The following is a 23,331-nucleotide window of genomic DNA, read 5'->3' as shown; positions in this document are numbered from 1 at the left end:
GTGAGGCCCCGCTTAGCGATGTGGCCACAAATGATAGCTGAAGAAAGTGGCTTCTCATCATCACGTGGACATTTCTAGCAGCCAAATACTCTAAACGCGTGATAGTCGATTCTAAATGTGGAGGGGGGAAAACGGATGATCTGGAGGAAAATCCACACGAGCAGAAAGAGACAAACTCAAAATATACAGCAGCAGCAGCAGGCGTCGGGATCTGGATTGAACTCGCAACCTCCTGTTGTACACCAGGCGAGGTAGTTAACATCTCCTAGCCACCGTGGCGCCTGAATCACAGCAGCGTGCAAACCTGTATGTTGAGGAAGCCATGCCAGCCTTTGTGAGCGTGATTATAATAATAAGACAGCGTCTCATTCAGGCGCTATCTTTCCGACAGACCTGTTCTTCACCTGAGGACGGCTGCTTGCGTTGTGGCCGAATCGTCGTGAGAATTATTTTATTGTTTTATTTTTATTATTTTATTATTTCCCTTCTACGTGACTTTACCGAAAGAACCAAGAAAAATAATCATTCTATCGATCTAGCGGCTTTTTAATCAAGGATCTCAAAGTGCTGTACAGGACACGGCAGCAGTCGGCATCATAATAATTATATTATAAACACATTCTAAGAATAGATTCACAAAATGAACTAAAAGTTTAACAAGCGGAAGCGTATATATGCGTAAATCGGTTTAAAGACCAATTAAAAAGATGTCCACAGACTCTCTGAGAGAGAAGCCCCTTCTGATATCTCGTGCAAGACCGTTCCGTAGCCTACACGGGGAAAAGTCTCGGTCACCCATCGACCGAAGAAGCTTCGACCTGGGAATGCGGAGAGGAGATCTGCATCCCCCAGATGTTAGGGACTTTGAGCGGGGCGTAATGGGTGTAGGCTGGGGCAAGATGGTTCACTGCTTTAAGTTAACAATAAACTCGAGTGTGTGTGTGTGTGTGAAACTTGAAGGCAGTGCAGGGCAGGGAGGCTGCCCGGTTTAAATGTTCAGTTCGCGAGTCGCAGTGCCCAACGCTAGGGGCAGTGGCTTCAGAGGTTGGAATCCAACTCCACTTTTGTAAAGTGGTGGAGTTTGCGTCGAAAGAGATTTCATTGCTCTTACATGGTTTGTGTATCGTGTGTATCGTGTATGTAGCGTATAGTGTACATGTGTTGAACTTCTTTTGTACCGTACGTAGCCAACTCTGCTTATCGCAGGTGCCGGGGGAAGTAAGGCATCGGAGCTCGCCTGCCGTTTACAGCCCTGCAGAGCCAGCGGTGGGACATTCCACGTTCCCATGGCAGGGGTGGGGTTATCTGCAGTGTAACCACTCGCTTGCACCCCCCCCCCCCACTGCATACCGGGATGTGAGCTCAAGCCCTTCTGATTGCGAGGGGCATCTCGCTTTACCGCTGAGCCACCGAATGTCAAGTCAAGTGATGAAATGTTTTTGCTTAAACACCTGGGGGGGGGGGGGGGGGGCGCCTTGCTGGCACGAAGCTGCCACTTGCAAGCGCCATCGCAGAGTTTCCTCCTCATTATCGTCATGGTCGCGGTGTTCACAATCGATTCATATTTGCTGTGTAACTTGTTGACGTCGCCACACAGTGCTGATTGATTCGTTGTTTGTATATCCACCCGTGGAGATGCGAGAGGCTGAATTATAAAAAGTGTTCCCGTCTGCCCCGTCGTTTCAGAGAGTCCCGCCGGGAGCGACCGAGTCGGCGGGAGGAGCCACCGACCGCGGCCACGCGGGGAGCAACTCGCCGCTGACTACGCCACGTGCCACCGCGGTGAGCCGACGATGCGTGCCGATTGGCTCGGCGCGTACCGAGCGGTTCGGCGCATACCGAGTGGTTCGGTGCGTACCGAGCGGTTCGGTGCACGCGTGTGCCGATCCCTGCGAGGGTTGGGGCCCCGAGGGGGAGGACAACGAGGAGGACTCTCCCTCGCACTGGCCCGCAGAGGAGGAGGAGTCGTTGGGCCGCGAGGTTGATGGACGTGTGGCCCCCGTTCTGGGGTGTGTGTGTGTGGTGTGTCTGTGTGATGTGTGTGTGTCTCTGTGTGTCTGTGTGGTGTGTGCCTGTGTGGTGTGTGTGTGTGGTGTGTGTGTGTGGTGTGTGCCTGTGTGGTATGTGTGTGTGTGTGGTGTGTGCCTGTGTGGTGTGTATGTGTGTGGTGTATGTGGTGTGTCACTGTGGGGAGTGGTAGTGTAGTGGTTAGCGCTACGCTGCGCTACAAACCTGGCGACCCAGATGCGATTCCCGCTTACGGCCAACACCAGTGACGATTATCTGAACCGGTCCTGGGCCTCCCCTAGGTCGGCTCGACCTCAAATGAGTACCTGGTGCAGTGGTGTGTAAACATCGCCACTGGAGGAGACAAAGGCGGCCGGGCGTGGTGTTGGCCACCCACCCCCTCGTGTGCCGTGCCGGCCTTCACGGGTGCTGCTATTCGTGAACGACACTTGCCCCTGCAGTCTGTTGAGGCTACGCGGGAGATCTTTGTCTTGTGTGTGTCCTTCTGGAGCGGTGTGTTGACGTGTGGGTCTCTCTATCTCCAGGCTCTCTACCTATCTCTCTGTCGTCGCTGTGTGTCTCCAGGTATTTCGGTAATGAATGACATGAGGTGAATGATTACATAAATGGTTGCCAGTGCATTTAACAGGCCGTGTCCAGGGCGTGGAATTCCTCCTGTGGTTGACGTTGACTGTGATCACGGCTCTGGGTTTACATTGCGGTGGTTGATGATGATGATGAGGTGGTTGATGGGGATGATGATAATGATGATGATGATGTGGTTGATGGGGATGATGATAATGATGATGATGAGGTGGTTGGTGGGGATGATGATAATGATGATGATGAGGTGGTTGATGGGGATGATGATAATGATGATGATGATGTGGTTGATGGGGATGATGATGATGAGGTTGATGTTGATGATGTGGTTGATGATGATGATGAGGTGGTGGTTGATGGGGATGATGTTGAGGAGGTGGTGGATGATGATGAGGTGGTTGAAGAGCTGGATGGTGGCTCCTGCAACTCCCCTCTGCTCTGTCTCCCTGCCTCTGTCCATCACTCCGCTCCAACGAATTCAAAAGTCCTCACCGCTCCGTTTCACTCCCCCGTGTAACTCTCCCGTGTGACTCCCCCGTGTAAGGTGCCCTCTGTTACAGCCACTCACTCCTCGACCCTTGCTCTGCCCCTGCCATCTTGAATCGCCTCTCCTTGTCGTCCCCGCTCTCAACACGATGCAAAGCGCCGTGGGCTACGAAGGTGTCCTCTATAAATATAAAACACGATGAGGGGTAGGGAGTGCCGCTTCACCGCTGTGATGGTGCCTCCTTCTTAGAGTCTTAGGCAGTGGCGGCTCGTCAATAGAGGGCGCAGGGGCGCCGCCCCCATCAATATTCAAGAAATATAGATATACAAAATTAATATAAAAATACATAAATAAAATATTTTTTTCATACGATGTGCCGGCTGGTAGTAAGAAAAGCATCAGCATTTAATAAAAACTGTCTTTAATCGGTCAACTATGTTCTATGTTTTTCAATGTGTTTCATGCGGGGCGCCGGACAAATGGATGTCTATGTGAGACTTAAAATTTTCGGACAGCATGTGACCTGAAGCTGGTCTCTAATTGGTTTCTTGAAGATTCTCCTCGGGGCGCAAGTCGTTGCGTCCCTGGCCAATCAGAATTGGATACATGTTATTTTATCCAATCTGATTGGTTCTCGTCACCTGTCATTCAAATTTACGCTCTGGGCCACAACTGCGAGTGCGCAGGCGACACCACTTTGACACTTGCTAGGCTAATCAAATTTTTTGTGTAAACAATGGCAGCAGTTCATCCAAATTCTGTAATTTATTTACAAAAAAATCCTTTCACAAGGCTTTCGCTGGAAGAAATAAAAAAGATAAAGGATCTCGGACCGGACCAACCCGATTTACAAATCCAGCAGCAGGCCAGTGACAGAGGACGAAGCTACACACGAAGCTTCACCCGCGCTTGTTATGAGAAACGGAGGTGGGTGGCTGGATGTGATGTTAGCAATTCTCTTTTTTGTTTTCCCTGTCTTTTATTTCAAAGTGTCGGCACTGAAGTTTTGTGGACAACGACGGGGGTAAGAGACCTCAAACATCTCTCTGACAAATGCAAACGTCATGAAAGTAGCCGCAGCCATATTGATAATAGCATGAAACTAACGTTTTTATGTTCAAGTAGGAAACATGCTTTTTGGTACTTTAGTCTGAAATGTATATAAAAGAGAAACATTTATGTTCAAGTAGGAAACATGCTTTTTGGTACTTTGGTCTGAAATGTATATAAAAGAGAAACATTTATGTTCAAGTAGGAAACATGCTTTTTGGTACTTTGGTCTGAAATGTATATAAAAGAGAAACATTTATGTTCAAGTAGGAAACATGCTTTTTGGTACTTTGGTCTGAAATATATATAAAAGAGAAACATTTATGTTCAAGTAGGAAACATGCTTTTTGGTACTTCTTTTGGTCTGAAATGTAAATAAAGATCATCAAAATTTATATTCAAGTAGTCAAAATGGTTTTTGGTACTGCTTTATATTTATTTGCCCCCCTCAATAAAATAAAAAAATGCGCCCCCCCAAAAATAAATATCACCAGCCGCCACTGGTCTTAGGGTATCTGTTGTGGCTCGATAGCTCTGTGCGAGCCTTAGGGTCTCCATGTGAGTCTCTATCTCTGTGTGAGTCTTAGGGTCTCCATGTGAGTCTGTATCTTTGTGCGAGTCTATGGTTCTCTGTGTGAGTCTATAGTTCTCTGCGAGTCTATGGGTCTCTGTGTGAGTCTATGGATCTCTGTGCGAGTCTATGGTTCTCTGTGCGAGTCTATGGTTCTCTGTGCGAGTCTGTGAATCTCTGTGCGAGTCTGTGGATCTCTGTGCGAGTCTATGGGTCTCTGTGCGAGTCTTAGGGTCTCCGTGTGAGTCTATGGATCTCTGTGTGAGTCTTAGGGTCTCCGTGTGAGTCTATGGATCTCTGTGCGAGTCTTAGGGCCTCCATGTGAGTCTATGGATCTCTGTGTGAGTCTATGGATCTGTATCCTCCGCGTGGCTGATGTCGTTAATGCAAAGCAGCAGCTGTAGTTGTAGATCGAGGTGGTTCATAAAGCCACGTGATTGCATCTTGAATAGCGGGAGTGGTGAATCATCACTGCTGAGGTGATGATGATGATGCTGCCTTTGTACAGATCTCTGTGTGGGTCTTAGGGACTGTGGGTCTCAATGTGAATCCATAGATCTCTGAGTCTATGGGTCTCTATGCCAGTATATGGGTCTGTGCGAGTCTATAGATGATGACCCCTCCGTGTTTGTGAGTCCATGGGGGGCGCGGTGGCGAGACGTTAATTTCCTCACTTGGTATGCAGGAGGTCGTGGCTTCAATCTCAACCCTGATGCCTGCTGTATATTTGGAGTTTGCGTGTCTCTCTTTCCCCTTGGTTTGCCTGGATTATTCTCCGCATTCTACGGCTTTTCCCTCCATTTATAATCATGCTCATCGCCATCATCAGCTATCTGCATCATAATCGTCATCATCGTCATCATCATCAGCAGCTATCTGCATCATCATCGTCAGCAATCTGCATCATCGTTATTGTCGTCAGCTATCAACATAATCGCCATCATCAGCTATCTGCATCATAATCGTCATCATCGTCATCGTCCTCGTCAGCTCTCCGCATCGTCAGCTGTTGCCATGGTTGGTCCAGTGGACGATGGAGGCTGGAGGTCCCAGCCGGGGATCTTCAGCACCGTCGATGCAGACGCACGCAGACACTGCATCTCCGTGTCTGCGCGTGTCTTCGCGCCCGTGCGTGCGTCTGAACGTCTGTGCGTGTGCGTGGCCCGCAGACAAAGTCCCGGGGACGTCCTCTCTGCGCCGCGCGCCATGGAGCGCCGCACCACCGCCAAGCAGCTGTACGGTACGTGTGCGGCACGCGCCGACGGACAATGATAAATAAATAAATAAAGCGCCGCCCGTGTTTATAGCAACGCCGTCGCGGCTGCAGCGGTCGCTATTATCTCGTCGCGGGAGGCGTGGTAGCCGCCGCACCGTCAGGACGCGCCGCTTGGAGCGCCGCCGCCGCCGCCGCCGCCGGTTCTTGTCGATTTGGGGGTTTTGAAGCAGGGGGAGAGGGAGGATTGGTCCGGTGCGTGCGATGGGCATGTGTCTGTGGGGTGGTCGTGGTGGGACGTCGCTGACAGGTAAGGTTGTGCGTGCGCGCACGATTACGCACGCAAACAGCAACAACTACGACGGCTGCCACCATTCGCAACTGGGTGACGTCACCACGGCACTTGTGCCAGGCCAGGTGTGTGCTTTGAGGCCACGTGAAGTGTCGAAGGCTCGCTGACCGGAGGTGGTCACGGGACAGACCCAGGAGCCATGGGTTGACCAACTCGGATGACTGGCAGATGCGCCAGCTGTGCCCCCTATTGTGCTAATTTTCTGCGTTTTAGCCACCCGACGCTCCGCTCGTTGTTGTGAGCGTCGCTCCTCTGCCCGCTGTTGTTGCTGGTGGGCGACTGTCTCCAACTGCCCAGTAGCAGCAGCGTCCTTCACGAGCCTCCTCCATAGACACGTGCACACGCATGTGTGTGTACGTACACACACACGCACACGTGTGTGTGTGTGTACGTACACATCTGAAGTGGCTCGTCGCTGTGGGTCGGACGATGGGCGCCGTGGCTAACTGTGGGGCCTTGTGAGCTTGATGCAGGGCGGCAGCCGTGTGGGTGCTCCAGAGGGCGGCATGGTGGAAACATTCTCCCTCATAAAAGTTAAGCAAACCGCAATCCCAGCAAAACAGCAAAGAGACAGCCAGACATAGATCAGAGCAGAGAGACAGCAAGATGGAGATCTGAGCAGAGACAACTGCGTTACAGGAAACAAATAAATGCAATACACAATCAACAGTTGGAAGGAGATGCATCTGCTGTGACCATAATTGGCAAAATTCCTTTTGAAAAAGCCGTCCGGAGTGAATCCCAAGTTACAGATACGACCAAAACAATCGCCGCAGCCGCTCGAAGCTGCGGCACTCAAACCCGCGAGGGAGCTGCTCCCGGGGTTGGTGTCGCCGGCGTGCTCTGTGCGCCGCGTGGAGCTCGCTTGCACAGAGAGAGCGGGAGAGAGAGAGAGGCCTTTGTCTCTCTCTTTCCAGCGGCGGCGTCGTAAAGTTTCCGGGCGCGGCAGTGAGCGCCGAGACGTCTCGCGGTCGGGACCGCAATCGATTTTCTGCCGCGCACCGCAAAGTTTACCCACGTCGGCGCTAGACGGTGGCACGGGGTGGGGGGAGGTGGGGCGTTTGACACCGGTCCCCATCGGCGTTTGTCGCTCCGTCGCTCCGTCTGTCTCTCTGTCTCTCTGTCCGTCGGTTCGTCGGTTCGTCGGTCTGTCCGTTCATCCATCCCTTTGTCCGTCGTCCGTCCATTCACACGGTGGGTCATCATTGTCGCGACGAGGAGGACCCCTGACTGAACGCCGAGTAGCTGCCAGAGGGGGGAAGGGACTGCCTTGTGCGAAAAGTAGCGAACCGGTCCCGGGCCCTCGCCTAGGTCGACTCGGCCTCAAATGAGTAATCGGTGTGGTGTGTGAACGTCGCCACCGGAAGACAAAGGCGGTCGGGCGGGCATAGCGCTAACCACTCGCGCCCCCTCTCCTGCGGCACGGTGGCGGCCTCCATAGGTGCCGCTGCTCGCTACTAATAGCACTTGCCCCGACAGTCTGTCAGAGGCTTCACGGTAGGGGGGATCTTTGTCTTTTGTGTGAAAAGTGTTCCCCGAGGTGGAGGGAGCGCGCCGCGGCGAGGGCTCCACCGTTCCCACTCTGCGAGAGTCGCACACCGCCACCTGAGCTGGCTCGGTGGGGTCGGCAAACTAAAAACAACAAGAAGGGACATTGTTTTTTTTTATTCGAACTCTGTCACAAAACACAAACAACTCGCGTGATTCGAGAGCCGCGCCGTGCGGTGAACACGAGAGAGACGGTGGCGGTCCTCGATACATCGGCGACACGGAGCGAGCCTTGGAGAGCCCGCACGTGAGCCCTGACTTGGCCAGTGTCTCCGTAAAATAGCGATTGCCTCCCCCTCCCCCACTCGGTGTGGCTCTCCGTGTGGCTCTCCGTGTGACTCCCCCCCCCACTCCCCCCGCTATCCGCGGCCGTGCCCTGCCCCGTGACGTGAGGCCGTGCGTGGTGCTGTGTTGTCCCAACAGAGCAACGCAAGAACTATGCTCGCTCCAGCAACATCAAGGCCGAAACGGCACAGTACCACGTGGAGGTGAGCGCTGCGTTGCGTGGGTGTGTGCGTGGGTGTGTGCGTGGGTGTGTGCGTGGGTGTGTGCGTGGGTGTGTGCGTGGGTGTGTGCGTGGGTGCGTGTGTGTGCGTGTGCGTGGGTGCGTGTGTGTGCGTGTGTGCATGTGCTGCTGTGTGGACACGTGTGTGTGTGTGATTCGGTGTCCCGGTGTGGTGCTGGCCACCCTCCCCCTTCCTGTGCTGTGCTAGCCGCCATAGGTGGTGAGATGTTAACTACCTCGCCTGGTATACAGTGGGTCGTGGTTTCTATCCCGAGCCCGACGACGCCTGCTGCTGTATATTTGGAGTTTGCGTATTTGGCTGCTGCGACAGATATCCACGCTGACGATTAACCACTACGTGGAGCAGGCCATCAGCTCGCCTCCGAAAGAGAGCTACGAAGCTCGGTAGCGGGGCCTCGCACCTGGTGAAATGAAACTAGATTGCTGGCTGATATTTTAGTTCGTAATTGTATTTGTAGATCGCAGCTACCGAGAGCGCACGGTCCACCCCGCGGACAAGGCCCCAAAAAACGTCAAGCGGGCGACGCTCAGACGGCACCCGTCAAAGACGGCAACCAGGAGGAATGCGTGCACTTGCCCCGACAGCTTGTAGAAGGCTATACGGGGATGGAGGGATCTTTTGTCTGTGCTTTGTCACCGTAACCTCGTCCCGCCCCCCCCCCCAGCACCTCTCGACCTTTGAGATGGACCGCAAGGAGGGCCTTGTGAACCTGGAGGACGGCATCCGCCGCCTGCGCCTGCTGGACTCGACAGGCAAGATCTGGACGCAGGACATGCTGCTCCAGGTGGACGAGCGCTCCGTGTCGCTCGTGGACATTGAGAGCAAGGTGGGGGTACCCCCCAACACCCCCCCCACCCCCTCCACTAGGTCCCCCCCCCCGTCACTCAGAGTGAGTGAGTGGAGTTTGTGTGATCTCCCCCTGTTCTACAGAGTGAGTGGAGTTTGTATGATCTCCCCCTGTTCTACAGAGTGAGTGGAGTTTGTATGATCTCCCCCTGTTCTACAGAGTGAGTGGAGTTTGTATGATCTCCCCCTGTTCTACAGAGTGAGTGGAGTTTGTGTGATCTCCCCCTGTTCTACAGAGTGAGTGAGTGGAGTTTGTATGATCTCCCCCTGTTCTACAGAGTGAGTGGAGTTTGTATGATCTCCCCCTGTTCTACAGAGTGAGTGAAGTTTGTGTGATCTCCCCCTGTTCTACAGAGTGAGTGGAGTTTGTATGATCTCCCCCTGTTCTACAGAGTGAGTGGAGTTTGTGTGATCTCCCCCTGTTCTACAGAGTGAGCGGAGTTTGTATGACCTCCCCCTGTTCTACAGAGTGAGTGGAGTTTGTATGATCTCCCCCTGTTCTACAGAGCTAGTGAGTGAGTGGAGTTTGTATGACCTCCCCCTGTTCTACAGAGCGAGTGAGTGGAGTTTGTATGATCTCCCCCTGTTCTACAGAGCGAGTGAGTGGAGTTTGTATGATCTCCCCCTGTTCTACAGAGTGAGTGGAGTTTGTGTGATCTCCCCCTGTTCTACAGAGTGAGTGGAGTTTGTATGATCACCCCCTGTTCTACAGAGTGAGTGGAATTTGTATGACCTCCCCCTGTTCTACAAAGTGAGTGAGTGGAGTTTGTATGATCTCCCCATGTTCTACAGAGCGAGTGAGTGGAGTTTGTGTGATCTCCCCCTGTTCTACAGAGCGAGTGAGTGGAGTTTGTGTGATCTCCCCCTGTTCTACAGAGCGAGTGGCGTTTGTATGATCTCCCTGTTCTACAGAGCGAGTGAGTGGAGTTTGTATGATCTCCCGCTGGCGAACGCCGCGTGACTCCGTGTGTGTCCGTGCGTTCCCAGGAGGAGCTGGAGAACTTCACGCTCGTCTCCATCATGTCGTGTCAAGCGGTGCTCACGGAGCCCAACTACAGCTCCATCCTGGCGCTCACGTGCACCGACGTGGGCCAGGCCAGGCCAGACCTGCACCTCTTCCACTGCGTCGAGGTTGGGGTGAGTGATCGCCGTCGCGTCCGCACCGGGCCGCAATCTCTCCGCACTGTTGGCCACTCACGTACGGTGCGAAGGAAGTTCAACGTCCAGACAGACAAAACAAAGACCAATGGTCCGTTGAGACGATACGAGGCGGGGGGGGATATTTGGTTAGCGCAGCACGCGAACCGCTACGCGACCATACTCTTTGGTTCTTTCGGTAAAGTCACGTAGGTAGAAAAATAAAATTACAAAATAATATATCACGACGTTTCGATCGCAACACAGGCGGTCGTCCTCGGATGGAATTTTATTTTTATCCAGCAGTGGAGCTGCTGAGCCAGCGAGAGAGCTGTTACAACAAGAGGTTATTTACGTGGCGATGGGCAAGCAAGCGGGGTCTGAGCTGGGAAGGAATTCCATCCCCGCACGCAAGCACGTCAGTTGTGTTAATGGGGGAGGTTAGGGAGAGAGATTAGCATGAAATGAGCTTCCGTCGCCGCATTAGAGTGTCGTCCCCGCATATGCGACCGCTCAATTTGTATCGCACTGCAAGGAAAACGATCACCCCTCCGATAGCCTCCAACAGACTTGGGCCAAGTGCTGTTAGCGAGGTAGCAGCACCTAATGAAGGCCGGCACGGCACAGGAGGGGTTTGGTGGACAGCAACCACGCCCGGCCGCCTTTGTCTCCCTCGAGGCGATGTTTACACACACAAAAATAATTGGGGTGATGAGCTCGGGCCCGAAGTCCCAGAAACATCGTCATCGTTATCATCATCATCCCGGAGAGGACGAGTAAAATGCGTACTACTTTGTGGGAAAATCATCAGTGGATTGACGAGCCCCCTGTCCCCCCTCCCCTATCACTACCTCAACCCCTATCAGTACTTCAACCCCTATCACTACCCCAACCCCTATCACTACCCCAACCCCTATCACTACCCCCAACCCCTATCACTACCCCAACCCCTATCACTACCCCAACCCCTATCACTACCCCAACCCCTATCACTACCCCAACCCCTATCACTACCCCTGCCCCTATCACTACCCCAACCCCTATCACTACCCCAACCCCTATCACTACCCCTACTCCTATCACTACCCCTACCCCAACCCCTATCACTACCCCAACCCCTATCACTACCCCAACCCCTATCACTACCCCTACCCCAACCCCTGTCACTACCCCTACCCCAACCCCTATCACTGCCCATATCCAACCCCTATCACCACTCATAACCCAACCCCCATCACTACCCCTATCACTACCTCAACCCCTACCACTACCCCAACCCATACCCCTCCTTCACCACTCCCACCTGTCCTCCTCACCGTCACCATGACGACACCACCACTTCGAATAACAACCACGGCCCACTCTTCGCCTCGCGTAAAACATTATTTACTGCCGCAAGGCGACCTTGGGTTGTACGGCGCTGCTGTAATAATACATCCGTGCGAGATAAGATAAGTACCCGGTCCCCATCCAAGCCCGTAGAGAGAGTGAGAGAGAGCGTGAAGCTGTCTCTGTTGCACCAATCACCTGCCAGCTCACCTGCCAGCTCACCTGCCAGCTCATCTGCCAGCTCACCTGCCAGCTCACCTGCCAGCTCAGCTGCGCTTCTCCGTGACCCTGAAAGTCCGTCCCCATGCCTCCCTTGACCGGCCTGTTGCCACGACCGCCGCCAGCGGGGAGCAGAGGTCGCAAACGGGTTTTGATTCCTTACCCGTACCCGGCCGCACCAGGGTCGCAAATGGCTACCCGTACCCGTACCCGGCCGGGTACGGGTAGCCGGGTATCGGGTAGGGTACGGGTATCGGGTACCCGGTTGCGACCTCTGGCGGGGAGTGGCTGGCGGGCGGCAGCGCGTCGACCCAAGCGAGCGTTGCTCCCTCGACGTCCGGTCTCCCGGCTGTGAATTTGCAACGATCCGACTTGTTTTGTTTCCGTGTGTATATATATATATATATATTCGTATACAGCGTCGTAATTCGTGCCAATTTGCTTGACGACGAGCGTGGGGTAGGGGAAGGGCAGCAGCGTCAAGCGGCGCTGCCAACGATTCGCCAAGCTCTGTGATCCTATAACTATAAACTAAAAATATGTTTTTGTGATTTAGCCAGGTGAGGCCCTGCACTGAGCTGATAGGTCACTTTGTTTTTGTTCGAAGCGACCTGGCCATCACAAAGGACAGCCTCAACGAAAGTGGCTTGTCGTCATCATCATCGTGTGGACATCTATAACGGCAGCCAAATACATTTCGATGTAAAGCTTTCGTGACTGCAGGGATTTATATTCTTGTTTTTTATTATTTCCCTTCTACGTGACTTTACCGAAAGAACCAAGAATAGGAAGCCAGATACTTGTGAACGCGTGACATCGATTCTAAATCTGGAGGGGAGAAACCGGAGGACCGGAGAAAAATACACACGACCACGGGGAAAACACGCAGACTCCATATATACAAGGGTCGGGATCGAGCCCACGACGACCTCGTGCGTACCAGGCGAGGTAGTGAACACCTCCTGGCCACCGTGGTGGTGATGTTTGCTCGCAGGCTGAACTGATCAAGAACGACATCGACAGCGCCATCGCCGACAGCAAGGACGGTCGCAAGAACCGGCGGCCCGAGACTCTGAGGTTGGTGGTAGGGGCAGCTGTAGGGGCAGCTGTAGGGGCAGCTGTAGGGGCAGCTGTGGGGCAGCTGTAGGGGCAGCTGTAGGGGCAGCTGTAGGGGCAGCTGTAGGGGCAGCTGTAGGGGCAGCTGTAGGGGCAGCTGTGGGGCAGCTGTAGGGGCAGCTGTGGGGCAGCTGTGGGGCAGCTGTAGGGCAGCTGTAGGGGCAGCTGTGGGGCAGCTGTGGGGCAGCTGTAGGGGCAGCTGTAGGGGCAGCTGTGGGGCAACTGTAGGGGCAGCTGTAGGGGCAGCTGTAGGGGCAGCTGTAGGGACAGCTGTAGGGACAGCTGTAGGGACAGCTGTGGGGCAGCTGTAGGGGCAGCTGTGGGGCAGCTGTAGGGGCAGCTGTGGGGCAGCTGTAGGGGCAGCTGTAGGGGCAGCTGTAGGGGCAGCTGTAGGGGCAGCTGTGGGGCAGCTGTAGGGGCAGCTGTGGGGCAGCTGTGGGGCAGCTGTAGGGGCAGCTGTAGGGGCAGCTGTAGGGGCAGCTGTAGGGGCAGCTGTAGGGGCAGCTGTAGGGGCAGCTGTAGGGGCAGCTGTAGGGGTTAGCTGTAGGGGCAGCTGTAGGGGCAGCTGTGCTGACTGGGGACATAGGTGGAGAGAGTGTCTGGGCCGCTGTGGTGGGTTAGGAAGTGTGAGGCTGTAACACAAGACCCCTCCAAACGCTCTTGTGGCCTTAGAACTCCTCCGATTAGTACGTTTGGCTACATACGGTGCGAAAAAAGTTCAACACACACACGTACACACGTGTACAGGTGTGCACGGAGCCTGCTAAGGATTTCATGGCAGTATATAGGGTAAACAACTTGTAGGTTGGAAATAGGAGGTAGTGATGGGTGGGACACGTGGTGTGCAGGGTGGAGGAGGTAGTGATGGGTGGGACACGTGGTGTGCATGGCGGAGGAGGTAGTGATGGGTGGGTCACGTGATGTGCAGGGCGGAGGAGGTAGTGATGGGTGGGTCACGTGGTGTGCAGGGCGGAGGTAGTGATGGGTGGGTCACGTGGTGTGCAGGGTGGAGGAGGTTGTGATGGGTGGGACACGTGGTGTGCAGGGCGGAGGAGGTAGTGATGGGTGGGACACGTGGTGTGCAGGGCGGAGGAGGTAGTGATGGGTGGGACACGTGGTGTGCAGGGCGGAGGAGGTAGTGATGGGTGGGACACGTGGTGTGCAGGGTGGAGGAGGGTAGTGATGGGTGGGTCACGTGGTGAGCAGGGCGGAGGTAGTGATGGGTGGGACACGTGGTGAGCAGGGCGGAGGTAGTGATGGGTGGGACACGTGGTGTGCAGGGTGGAGGAGGTTGTGATGGGTGGGACACGTGGTGTGCAGGGTGGAGGAGGTAGTGATGGGTGGGTCACGTGGTGAGCAGGGCGGAGGTAGTGATGGGTGGGACACGTGGTGAGCAGGGCGGAGGTAGTGATGGGTGGGTCACGTGGTGTGCAGGGTGGAGGAGGTTGTGATGGGTGGGTCACGTGGTGAGCAGGGCGGAGGTAGTGATGGGTGGGACACGTGGTGTGCAGGGTGGAGGAGGTAGTGATGGGTGGGTCACGTGGTGACCAGGGCGGAGGAGGTAGTGATGGGTGGGACACGTGGTGTGCAGGGCGGAGGTAGTGATGGGTGGGACACGTGGTGTGCAGGGCGGAGGAGGTAGTGATGGGTGGGTCACGTGGTGAGCAGGGCGGAGGTAGTAATGGGTGGGTCACGTGGTGAGCAGGGCGGAGGTAGTGATGGGTGGGACACGTGGTGTGCAGGGCGGAGGAGGTAGTGATGGGTGGGTCACGTGGTGAGCAGGGCGGAGGTAGTGATGGGTGGGACACGTGGTGTGCAGGGCGGAGGAGGTAGTGATGGGTGGGTCACGTGGTGTGCAGGGCGGAGGAGGTAGTGATGGGTGGGTCACGTGGTGAGCAGGGCGGAGGTAGTGATGGGTGGGACACGTGGTGAGCAGAGCGGAGGAGGTAGTGATGGGTGGGACACGTGGTGTGCAGGGCGGAGGAGGAGGTAGTGATGGGTGGGACGCGTGGTGTGCAGGGTGTCACGCGTGCCACTGCGGCTTTACCACAACCTTGCGGCGCGCCCGGCCCCGTGGCGTGTCCGCCGGTGATGTCGCGGCAATCCCAATGCCGCCACGGCGTTCGGGGCCTTTCTCTCTCCCCCTCCGCCCCTCCGACTCTGGCCGAGCGTCAGCGTCGCTCGCGGAGATCCACCGCCCCCTGGTGGCTCCCCGAGCCAGGACACTCTAGAACAGGGGTCGGCAACCTACGGCTCCGGAGTCGCATGCGGCTCTTTATGGGCTGCTTCTTGACGATATGTACGTATGTACATAGATGCATTGCGGCTCTTGAAATACTGAATTTTGTACCGAATTGGAAAGAAATGGCTCTTCTTGTTATTTTGGTTGCCGACCCCTGCTCTAGAAGGAATCTTTTTCATTTCGCTCGACTCTTTCACCTGAATAGCACCCTGGTGAGGGCCCCCACTGAGCTACGTAATGTCGCTCCTGTTTGCGGAAGCGACCTGTCTGTCGCAAACGATAGCGCGACGGAAGGTGCGGCTCGTCGTCGTCGTCTGGATATTTATGGCAGCGGCCAAATGACTCCTACAGGCGTGGTGACGTCCATTCTTAAATGTGGAGGGGGGGGCGGGGGAAAAGCGGAGGACCCGGAGAAAAATCCACGTGACCACTGGGAGAGAGCGAGACACCGCGAAAAAATACAGCAGGCGTCAGGGTCGGTAACGAACCCACGACGTTCTGTATACCAGGCGAGGTAGTTAACATATCCTAGGCACCGCGGTGATGATGATGAGAGAGAGCGAGACACGCAAGCTCCAAATAGACAGCAGCAGGCGTCGTCAGGGTTGGGATCGAACCCACGACCTCCTGTACACCAGGCTGCAGCATCAGCAAGAGCTACTTATCCGAGTCTCACTCGATCATTTTAATTTGCAAATGCGGCCGGGCATGGCGCTGGCCAGCACCCACCCAGCTCCTTCCCTCGTGTGCCGCCGTGTGCCGGCCTTCGTAGGCGCCGCCACTCGCTACTGACGGGCTTCTTGGGGTGGTCGGTATGTGGTGTGTGTGTGTGGTGTGTGTGTTGTGTTGTGGTGTGTGTGGTGTGGTGTGTGTGGTGTGGTGTGTGTGGTGTGTGGTGGCGGTGGTGGTGCAGGTTCAACCAGGAGCGCATGAGGATGAGTCCGTCGCCGGCGCCGGGAGCGGCGAGCATCTACTCGGAGAGCCACTCACCAGCTTCCAACCGCAGCCGCACGCCCAACGACTCGAGCACACTGGACAGAGGTACGGCGGAGGCCTCGCGCGTGTTACATGCGTGTCACACGCGTGTCATTCACACGAGACTCGCACGGCACTCTTGCCAACACGTGGAGACGTTCAGAATCATCAGGCGCGGGTAATTAGTGGGGGTGTGTAATCTGTGTCTCTGTGCGCGTGTGTCTCTGTGTGCGTGTCTCTGTGCATGCGTGTCTCTGTGCATGCGTGTCTCTGTGTGTGTGCGTGTATCTGTGCGTGCGTGTGTCTGTGCGTGCGTGTCTCTGTGCGTGCGTGTCTCTGTGCGTGCGTGTCTCTGTGCGTGCGTGTGTATCTGTGTGCGTGTGTCTCTGTGTGCGCGTGTCTCTGTGTGTGCGTGTCTCTGTGTGCGTGTCTCTGTGTGTGCGTGTGTATCTGTGTGTGTGTATCTGTGTGTGTGTCTCTGTGTGCGTGTGTATCTGTGTGCGCGTGTCTCTGTGGGTGCGTGTGTATCTGTGTGTGCGTGTCTCTGTGTGCGTGTCTCTGTGCGCGTGTCTCTGCGTGCGTGTCTCTGTGTGTGCGTGTGTATCTGTGCGCGTGTCTCTGTGCGCGTTACCGTGTCGCTGCTCAGATTCGGACCGCTTCAGCGTCTACTCGCAGGATTCTGATGAGACTCCGGAGATGATGGCCAAGAGGGTGGACAGAGACGTGGTGAGGCCCCAGTACACGCACACCGCACACCACACCACACCGCACACACCACACCACACCACACACACACATACACCACCACACACCCACATACACCACCACACACACACAAACACCACACACACACACCACACCACACACCACACGCACCACACACACACCACACACACTCACCACACCACGCACTCCACTCACCCTCCCCACGTGGTCAACCCCCCCTCCCCCGTCTCCACCGAACGTTCGCAGCAAATCCTGAACCACCTGCTGGACGACATTGAGCTGTTCGTGGCGCGCCTGCAGAAGTCTGCGGAGGCCTACGGGGAGCTGAGCAAGCGCAAGAAGGAGAAGAAGGGGAAGCGGAAGGGCGGTGAGCAACGGTCGCGGTGCCGGGCGACGCGCCGTGTGACGGAGCTCCGTGCCGTGTGACGGAGCTCCGTGCCACTCTGCTACCCATGTGACGGAGCTCTGTGTTGTGTGACGTGGTGTGTGACGGAGCTCCGTGCCGTGTGACGGAGCTCCATGCTGTGTGACGTGGCTTGTGACGGAGCTCCGTGCCGTGCGACGGAGCGCCATGCTGTGTGACGCGGCTTGTGACGGAGCTCCGTGCCGTGCGACGGAGCTCCATGCTGTGTGACGCGGCGTGTGACAGAGCTCTGTGCTGTGCCCTTCGCCAGAGGGGGTGCTCACGCTGCGCTCCAAGCCACCACCTCCAGGAGAGTTCCGGGAAATCCTGCAGAAGTTCAAATACTGCTTCAATCTCCTGGTGCGTGCACTCCCCCATTCAGCTACCCACTCAGCTACCCACACTCACCCCCGGCGACCCACTCAGCTACCACACTCACCCACTCAGCTACCCACACTCACCCACCTCAGCTACCCACACTCCCCCCACTCAGCTACCCACCCAGCTACCCACACTCACCCACCCGGCGACCCACACTCACCCACTCAGCTACCCACCCAGCTACCCACACTCACCCACCCCGGCTACCCACACTCACCCACTCAGCTACCACCCAGCTACCCACACTCACCCACCCAGCTACCCACACTCACCCACTCAGCTACCCACCCAGCTACCCACACTCACCCACCCGGCTACCCACACTCACCCACTCAGCTACCCACACTCACCCACCCGGCTACCCACACTCACCCACCCGGCTACCCACACTCACCCACCCGGCTACCCACACTCACCCCACTCGGCTACCCACATCACCCACTCAGCTACCCACACTCACCCACCCAGCTACCACACTTCACCCACTCAGCTACCCACACTCACCCACTCAGCTACCCACCCGGCTACCCACACTCACCCACCAGCTACCCACACTCACCCACTCAGCTACCCACCCAGCTACCCACACTCACCCACCCAGCTACCCACACTCACCCACTCAGCTACCCACTTTCACCCACTCAGCTACCCACGCGTAGCTGAGTGCGCTGACTGGATGTGCCTCGTTTTGCGTTGTGCAGGCGCGGCTCAAAGGCCACATCCAGAACCCCGACTCCATTGAGCTCGTCCACTTCCTGTTCACGCCCCTGGAGATGGTGGGTGGACGGCTCCCTTGGGGGCGGCGGAGGGGGGGGTGCGAGTCTGAGTGTGTGGGTTGAGTGCGAGGTGAGTGCGGTGTAGTGAGGTGAGTGCAGTGTGAGTGTGCGTGCGAGGTGAGGTGAGTGCGTGCGAGGTGAGTGAGCGCGAGGTGAGTGAGCGTGTGTGAGGTGAGTGTGCGTACGTGTGAGTGTGCGAGGTGAGTGTGCGTGCGAGGTGAGTGTGCGCGCGAGGTGAGTGAGTGTGCGTGCGATGTGAGTGGTGGTTCAGTGGCCTTGGCTCTACGAATACGGAGAGGCGAGTGGCGAGTGGTTGGTGTGGGTGGCGTGGGTGGCGTGGGTGGCGTGGTGAAGTATGGTCAAACATCAACTCCCCCCCCCCCCCCCGTCCACCTCCGTGGCCGTAGTAACGCGACGTCTAGAGAGGCCTTCATCCAGCAGTGGATTGACGAAGGCCTGGGGATGACTGTTACTTGAATAGAAATGGTTGTCACCTGAGATGTGGTCTGTGTGCGTGTGTCTGTGTGTGTGTCTGTGTGTGTGTGCGTGAAGTGTCTGTATGCGAGCGTCTCTGTGTGTGTGAGTGTATGAGTGTCTGTGTGTGAGTGTGTGTGTATGAGTGTCTGTGTGCGAGTGTCTGTGTGTGAGTGGTGGGTGAGTGGCGGCATAGCGGTTCCGTGCCTGCGGCCATCAACGCCGATGACGATTATCTGAACCGCTCCTGGGCCTCCCCTAGGTCGACTCGGCCTCTAATGAGTACCCGGTGCGGTGCGTAAACCTCGTCGCTGGGGAGACAAAGGTGGCCGGGCGTGGTGCTGGCCACCCACCCCCTCGTGCACCTTGCTGGCCTCCGTAGGCGCCGCTCGCTTAACAGCACTTGCCCCGACAGTCTGTTGAGGCTACACGGGGGATCTTTGTCTGTGCCCGTTCCCAGGTGGTGCAGAGCACGGGGGACCCGACCTGGCGCGCCTCATCACGAGCCCGCTGCTGACGCGCGACTGCATCGACATGCTGCACGGCTGCCTCACCGCCAAGGAGAGGGAGCTGTGGAAGTCGTGCGGGGACGCGTGGAACAAGTCCAAGTGGGTCGCTCGCCCTCACACGCTCACTCACGCTCACACGCTCACTCACACGCACTCTCTCTCCCAGGCACACGCTCGCTCGCACGCTCTCTCGCTCTCACATGCACTCTCTCTCCCAGGCACACGCTCTCCCTCTCACGCACATGCTCGCTCGCCTTCTCACGCACACGCTCGCTCACATGCGCTCGCTCACACGCTCTCACACGCACACGCTCTCCCTCTCACCCATGCACTCGCTCACTCGCCTTCTCACCCACGCACTCGCTCACGCGCTCGCTCACACGCTCACACGCTCGCTCACACGCACGCTCTCCCTCACCCACGCACTCGCTCACACGCGCTCACACGCGCTCGCTCACACGCTCAAGCACGCTGGCGTGCACGCTCTCATCACTCTCCCACGCACACACTCGCTCACACAAGCACACGCACCTGCTCGCACACGCACGTACGCGGACGCATGCAACGCGCGCGCATGCACACGCGCAGCCACGGGTGATTTATACCCCTGGACAGACGAGCAAATCGCTCTCTGTCCGCGTGCCCTCCGCGTGCCGCACGTCTCACCGGTCGCCCCGTGCTGCCCTCTCCACGTGCCCCCCCCCCACCAGGGCGGAGTGGCCCAGGGACCAGCACGTGCCGCCCTACGTGCCGCGCTTCCGCAGCGGCTGGGAGCCGCCGCTGCTGGACGTGCCGGTGCGCGAGCGCGAGCGGGAGCGCGCCCGCGAGCACGTGGCGGAGCTCGCCGACGGCAGGGGGGGGGCGCCCCCCGCCCACCACTACAACGAGCCCCCCTGGATGCACAGCGAGGTCGGTCGAGTCGCTCGCTCGGGGGGTTCCATCCCCACACCGGGGCGAGTGGAGGGGGGGTGCCTGTTGTGCGGGTGCATGTGTGCGTGTGTTTAGAGGTGTGTGTGTGTAGAGGTGTGTAGAGGTGTGTAGAGGTGTGTGCGTGTGTGGAGTCGGTCCAGTGTGTTCACTCGGCCCTGTTCTACAGAGTGTGGGGAGTGTTCATCGTAGAGTTAGTCTGAGTGAATGATTGATTGTCAGTCTGAGTGTTAGTGCGAGTGACTAAGTGTCAGTCTGAATGAGTGTTGGTGCGAGCGAGTATCAGTCTGAGTGTCAGTGAGCGAGTAGAATTTGCGCGTTCATCTCTCTCCCCGTGGTGGTGGCGTGGATCTTTTCCGGGGTTCCTCTCCGCGTTTGTAAACAACGCTCATTCTCAAACCTCTCTGGCCGCTGCTCTAAATCCCCCACGTGTCATGAGCCACTACGATGACGACGAGCTCATCTCCCGCGTGTGAACAAACACATTCATAGGTGGTTACCGTCTCTGGCAATAACACTTGAGGTGTGATGATGTTCAAACACCAAATAGATTCCATTTGTAAAGTTCGCCTTTAGGCCTTAAAGCAGGCTGCCTCAGTTTAAACACCAATGCCCATATATTATAATGATAACTACGAGAGCCGTGTGTGTGTGTGTGCATGTTCACCACAAGTACTGACTGTGTGGTGGTTAATGCAGTCACTTGATTCGATGCTAAACGTTCCCATTTGGTGTTTGAACACCTGAACACAACTCCTCTTGTTTCCAGAAAGCGTGAACACTTATTATTTTAGTGTCATTTCTTTCTTAATATTTCTCTACCCACGTTACTTTACCGAAAGAACCAAAGAGTATGGATCCCTGCAGTCACGAAAACTTCAAATCTAGATTTTTTGATCCTGGAATAAAAAGGTTCCATTTGTAATCTGCACGTGTGGCCGGATTGGCCTCCGGATCTGAACCGGTGGTATCCCAGCGTTGGGGGGTGGGGGGGGGGGGGGGTGGGGACCGGCTTCACCGCGGTAAATAAAACGGCACATCTCCTCTAGTTGGGTTGGCGCCCCTGAGACTCGGAGCACTTTAGGTAATTGCCTGCGCCCGCTCGCTTAGCGCGGAGCCCCGGGAAGGCGGGAGCCGTCATGTTTCCCGCAAGCGCCGTGCACAGCCGCGGAGAAGTGCGGCGCATCCACCGGGGAGCTCCAGAGTCTGCCAAACCGATCGCCGTGAATTCTGTCAAAGAGCTTTGGCGGAATGGAGGAGACGAGCATGATTGAGGATGATTGATGATGATTGAGGATGATGATGATGAGGGGAGGAGGGAATTCCAAGGAGTGGAGCAGAGAGAGATGTGGTTGTGACCTGCAGCATATTGAGTGGGTGGGTGGCTGAGTGAGTGGGTGGCTGAGTGGGTTGGTGGCTGGGTGGCTGAGTGGGTTGGTGGGGTGGATGGCTGAGTGGGTGGGTTGGTGGGTGGGTGGCTGAGTGGGTTGGTGGGTGGGTTGGTGGCTGGGTGGCTGAGTGGGTTGGTGGGTGGATGGCTGAGTGGGTGGGTTGGGTGGGTGGGTGGCTGAGTGGGTGGGTTGGTGGGTGGGTGGCTGAGTGGGTTGGTGGGTGGGTTGGTGGGTGGCTGAGTGGGTGGGTTGTTGGGTGGGTGGCTGAGTGGGTGGGTGGCTGAGGGGTGGGTGGCTGAGTGGGTGGGTTGGTGGGTGGCTGAGTGGGTTGGTGGGTGGTTTGGTGGGTGGGTGGCTGAGTGGGTTGGTGGGTGGGTTGGTGGGTGGGTGGCTGAGTGGGTTGGTGGGTGGGTGGCTGAGTGGGTTGGTGGGTGGGTGGCTGAGTGGGTTGGTGGGTGGGTGGCTGAGTGGTTGGTGGGTGGGTGGCTGAGTGGGTGGGTTGGTGGGTGGCTGGTGGGGTTGGTGGGTGGTTTGGTGGGTGGGTGGCTGAGTGGGTTGGTGGGTGGGTTGGTGGGTGGGGTGGCTGAGGGGGTTGGTGGGTGGGTTGGTGGGTGGGGTTGGTGGGTGGGGTTGGTGGGTTGGGTGGCTGAGTGGGTTGGTGGGTGGGTGCTGAGTGGGTTGGGTGGGTAGCTGAGTGGGTTGGGGTGGTTTGGTGGGGTGGGTGGCTGAGTGGGTGGTGGTAAGTGGCTGAGTGTCGTTGTACCTCTGCCCCCGCAGCCCGACGGTGCGGCCCACCTCCCCACCGCTACGTCGCCTTCGGACAGCCGGACCCCTACCATCACGGCCTGCTGCGCCGCCCAGGCGACCGGGTGACCCACGACCCCCCCCCCCCCTCTCACACCCACCCCCCCCCACGTCTCTCTCACCACCCCCCCCCACGTCTCTCTCACCACACCCACCCCCCACGTCTCTCTCACCACCCCCCCCCCCCACGTCTCTCACTCACCACACCCCCCCCCCACGTCTCTCTCAACCCCCCCCCCCCCCCCCACGTCTCTCTCACCACCCCCCCCCACGTCTCTCTCACCACCCCCCCCCCACGTCTCTCTCACCACCCCCCCCACGTCTCTCTCACCCCCCCCCCGTCTCTCCACCACCCCCCCACGTCTCTCTCACCCCCCCCCCCCACGTCTCTCTCACCCCCCCCCCCCCCACGTCTCTCTCACCCCCCCCCCACGTCTCTCTCACCCCCCCCCCCCCCCAGTCTCTCTCACCCCCCCCCCCCCCACGTCTCTCACCCCCCCCCCACGTCTCTCTCACCCCCCCCCAGCTCTCTCACCCCCCTCCCCACGTCTCTCTCTCACCCCCCCCCCCCCTCTCACCACCCCCCCCCCACGTCTCTCTCACCCCCCCCACGTCTCTCACCCCCCCCCCACGTCCTCTCACCCCCCCCCCCCGTCTCTCTCCACCCCCCCCACGTCTCTCTCACCCCCCCCCCCAGTCTCTCTCACCCCCCCCCACG

General features: G+C 57.2%; 1 protein-coding gene across 1 annotated transcript in view; it reads left to right on the top strand.

Moving 5' to 3' along the window:
* LOC133360288 (epidermal growth factor receptor kinase substrate 8-like) overlaps positions 1–23,331 on the top strand; it is a 91,011-nt gene that overhangs the window by 32,486 nt on the left and 35,194 nt on the right. Inside the window, exons 2-15 of the mRNA XM_061578931.1 lie at positions 1,687–1,782; positions 5,888–5,958; positions 8,255–8,319; positions 9,023–9,184; positions 10,192–10,341; positions 12,884–12,966; positions 16,161–16,288; positions 16,869–16,948; positions 17,195–17,315; positions 17,623–17,711; positions 18,434–18,512; positions 19,443–19,590; positions 20,202–20,400; positions 22,587–22,678. Coding sequence (XP_061434915.1) covers positions 5,925–5,958; positions 8,255–8,319; positions 9,023–9,184; positions 10,192–10,341; positions 12,884–12,966; positions 16,161–16,288; positions 16,869–16,948; positions 17,195–17,315; positions 17,623–17,711; positions 18,434–18,512; positions 19,443–19,590; positions 20,202–20,400; positions 22,587–22,678 — 1,430 coding nt within the window. The 5' untranslated portion in view covers positions 1,687–1,782; positions 5,888–5,924. The remainder of the gene's footprint in view (positions 1–1,686; positions 1,783–5,887; positions 5,959–8,254; positions 8,320–9,022; positions 9,185–10,191; positions 10,342–12,883; positions 12,967–16,160; positions 16,289–16,868; positions 16,949–17,194; positions 17,316–17,622; positions 17,712–18,433; positions 18,513–19,442; positions 19,591–20,201; positions 20,401–22,586; positions 22,679–23,331) is intronic.

This window comes from Lethenteron reissneri, chromosome 68 (assembly GCF_015708825.2).
Source record: "Lethenteron reissneri isolate LAM-NWPU_2019-01 chromosome 68, ASM1570882v1, whole genome shotgun sequence".
In the NCBI taxonomy this organism is placed as follows: Eukaryota; Metazoa; Chordata; class Hyperoartia; order Petromyzontiformes; family Petromyzontidae; genus Lethenteron; species Lethenteron reissneri.
The sequence above is the reverse complement of the archived record's forward strand: the minus strand, read 5'-3'. Positions and strand labels throughout refer to the sequence as shown.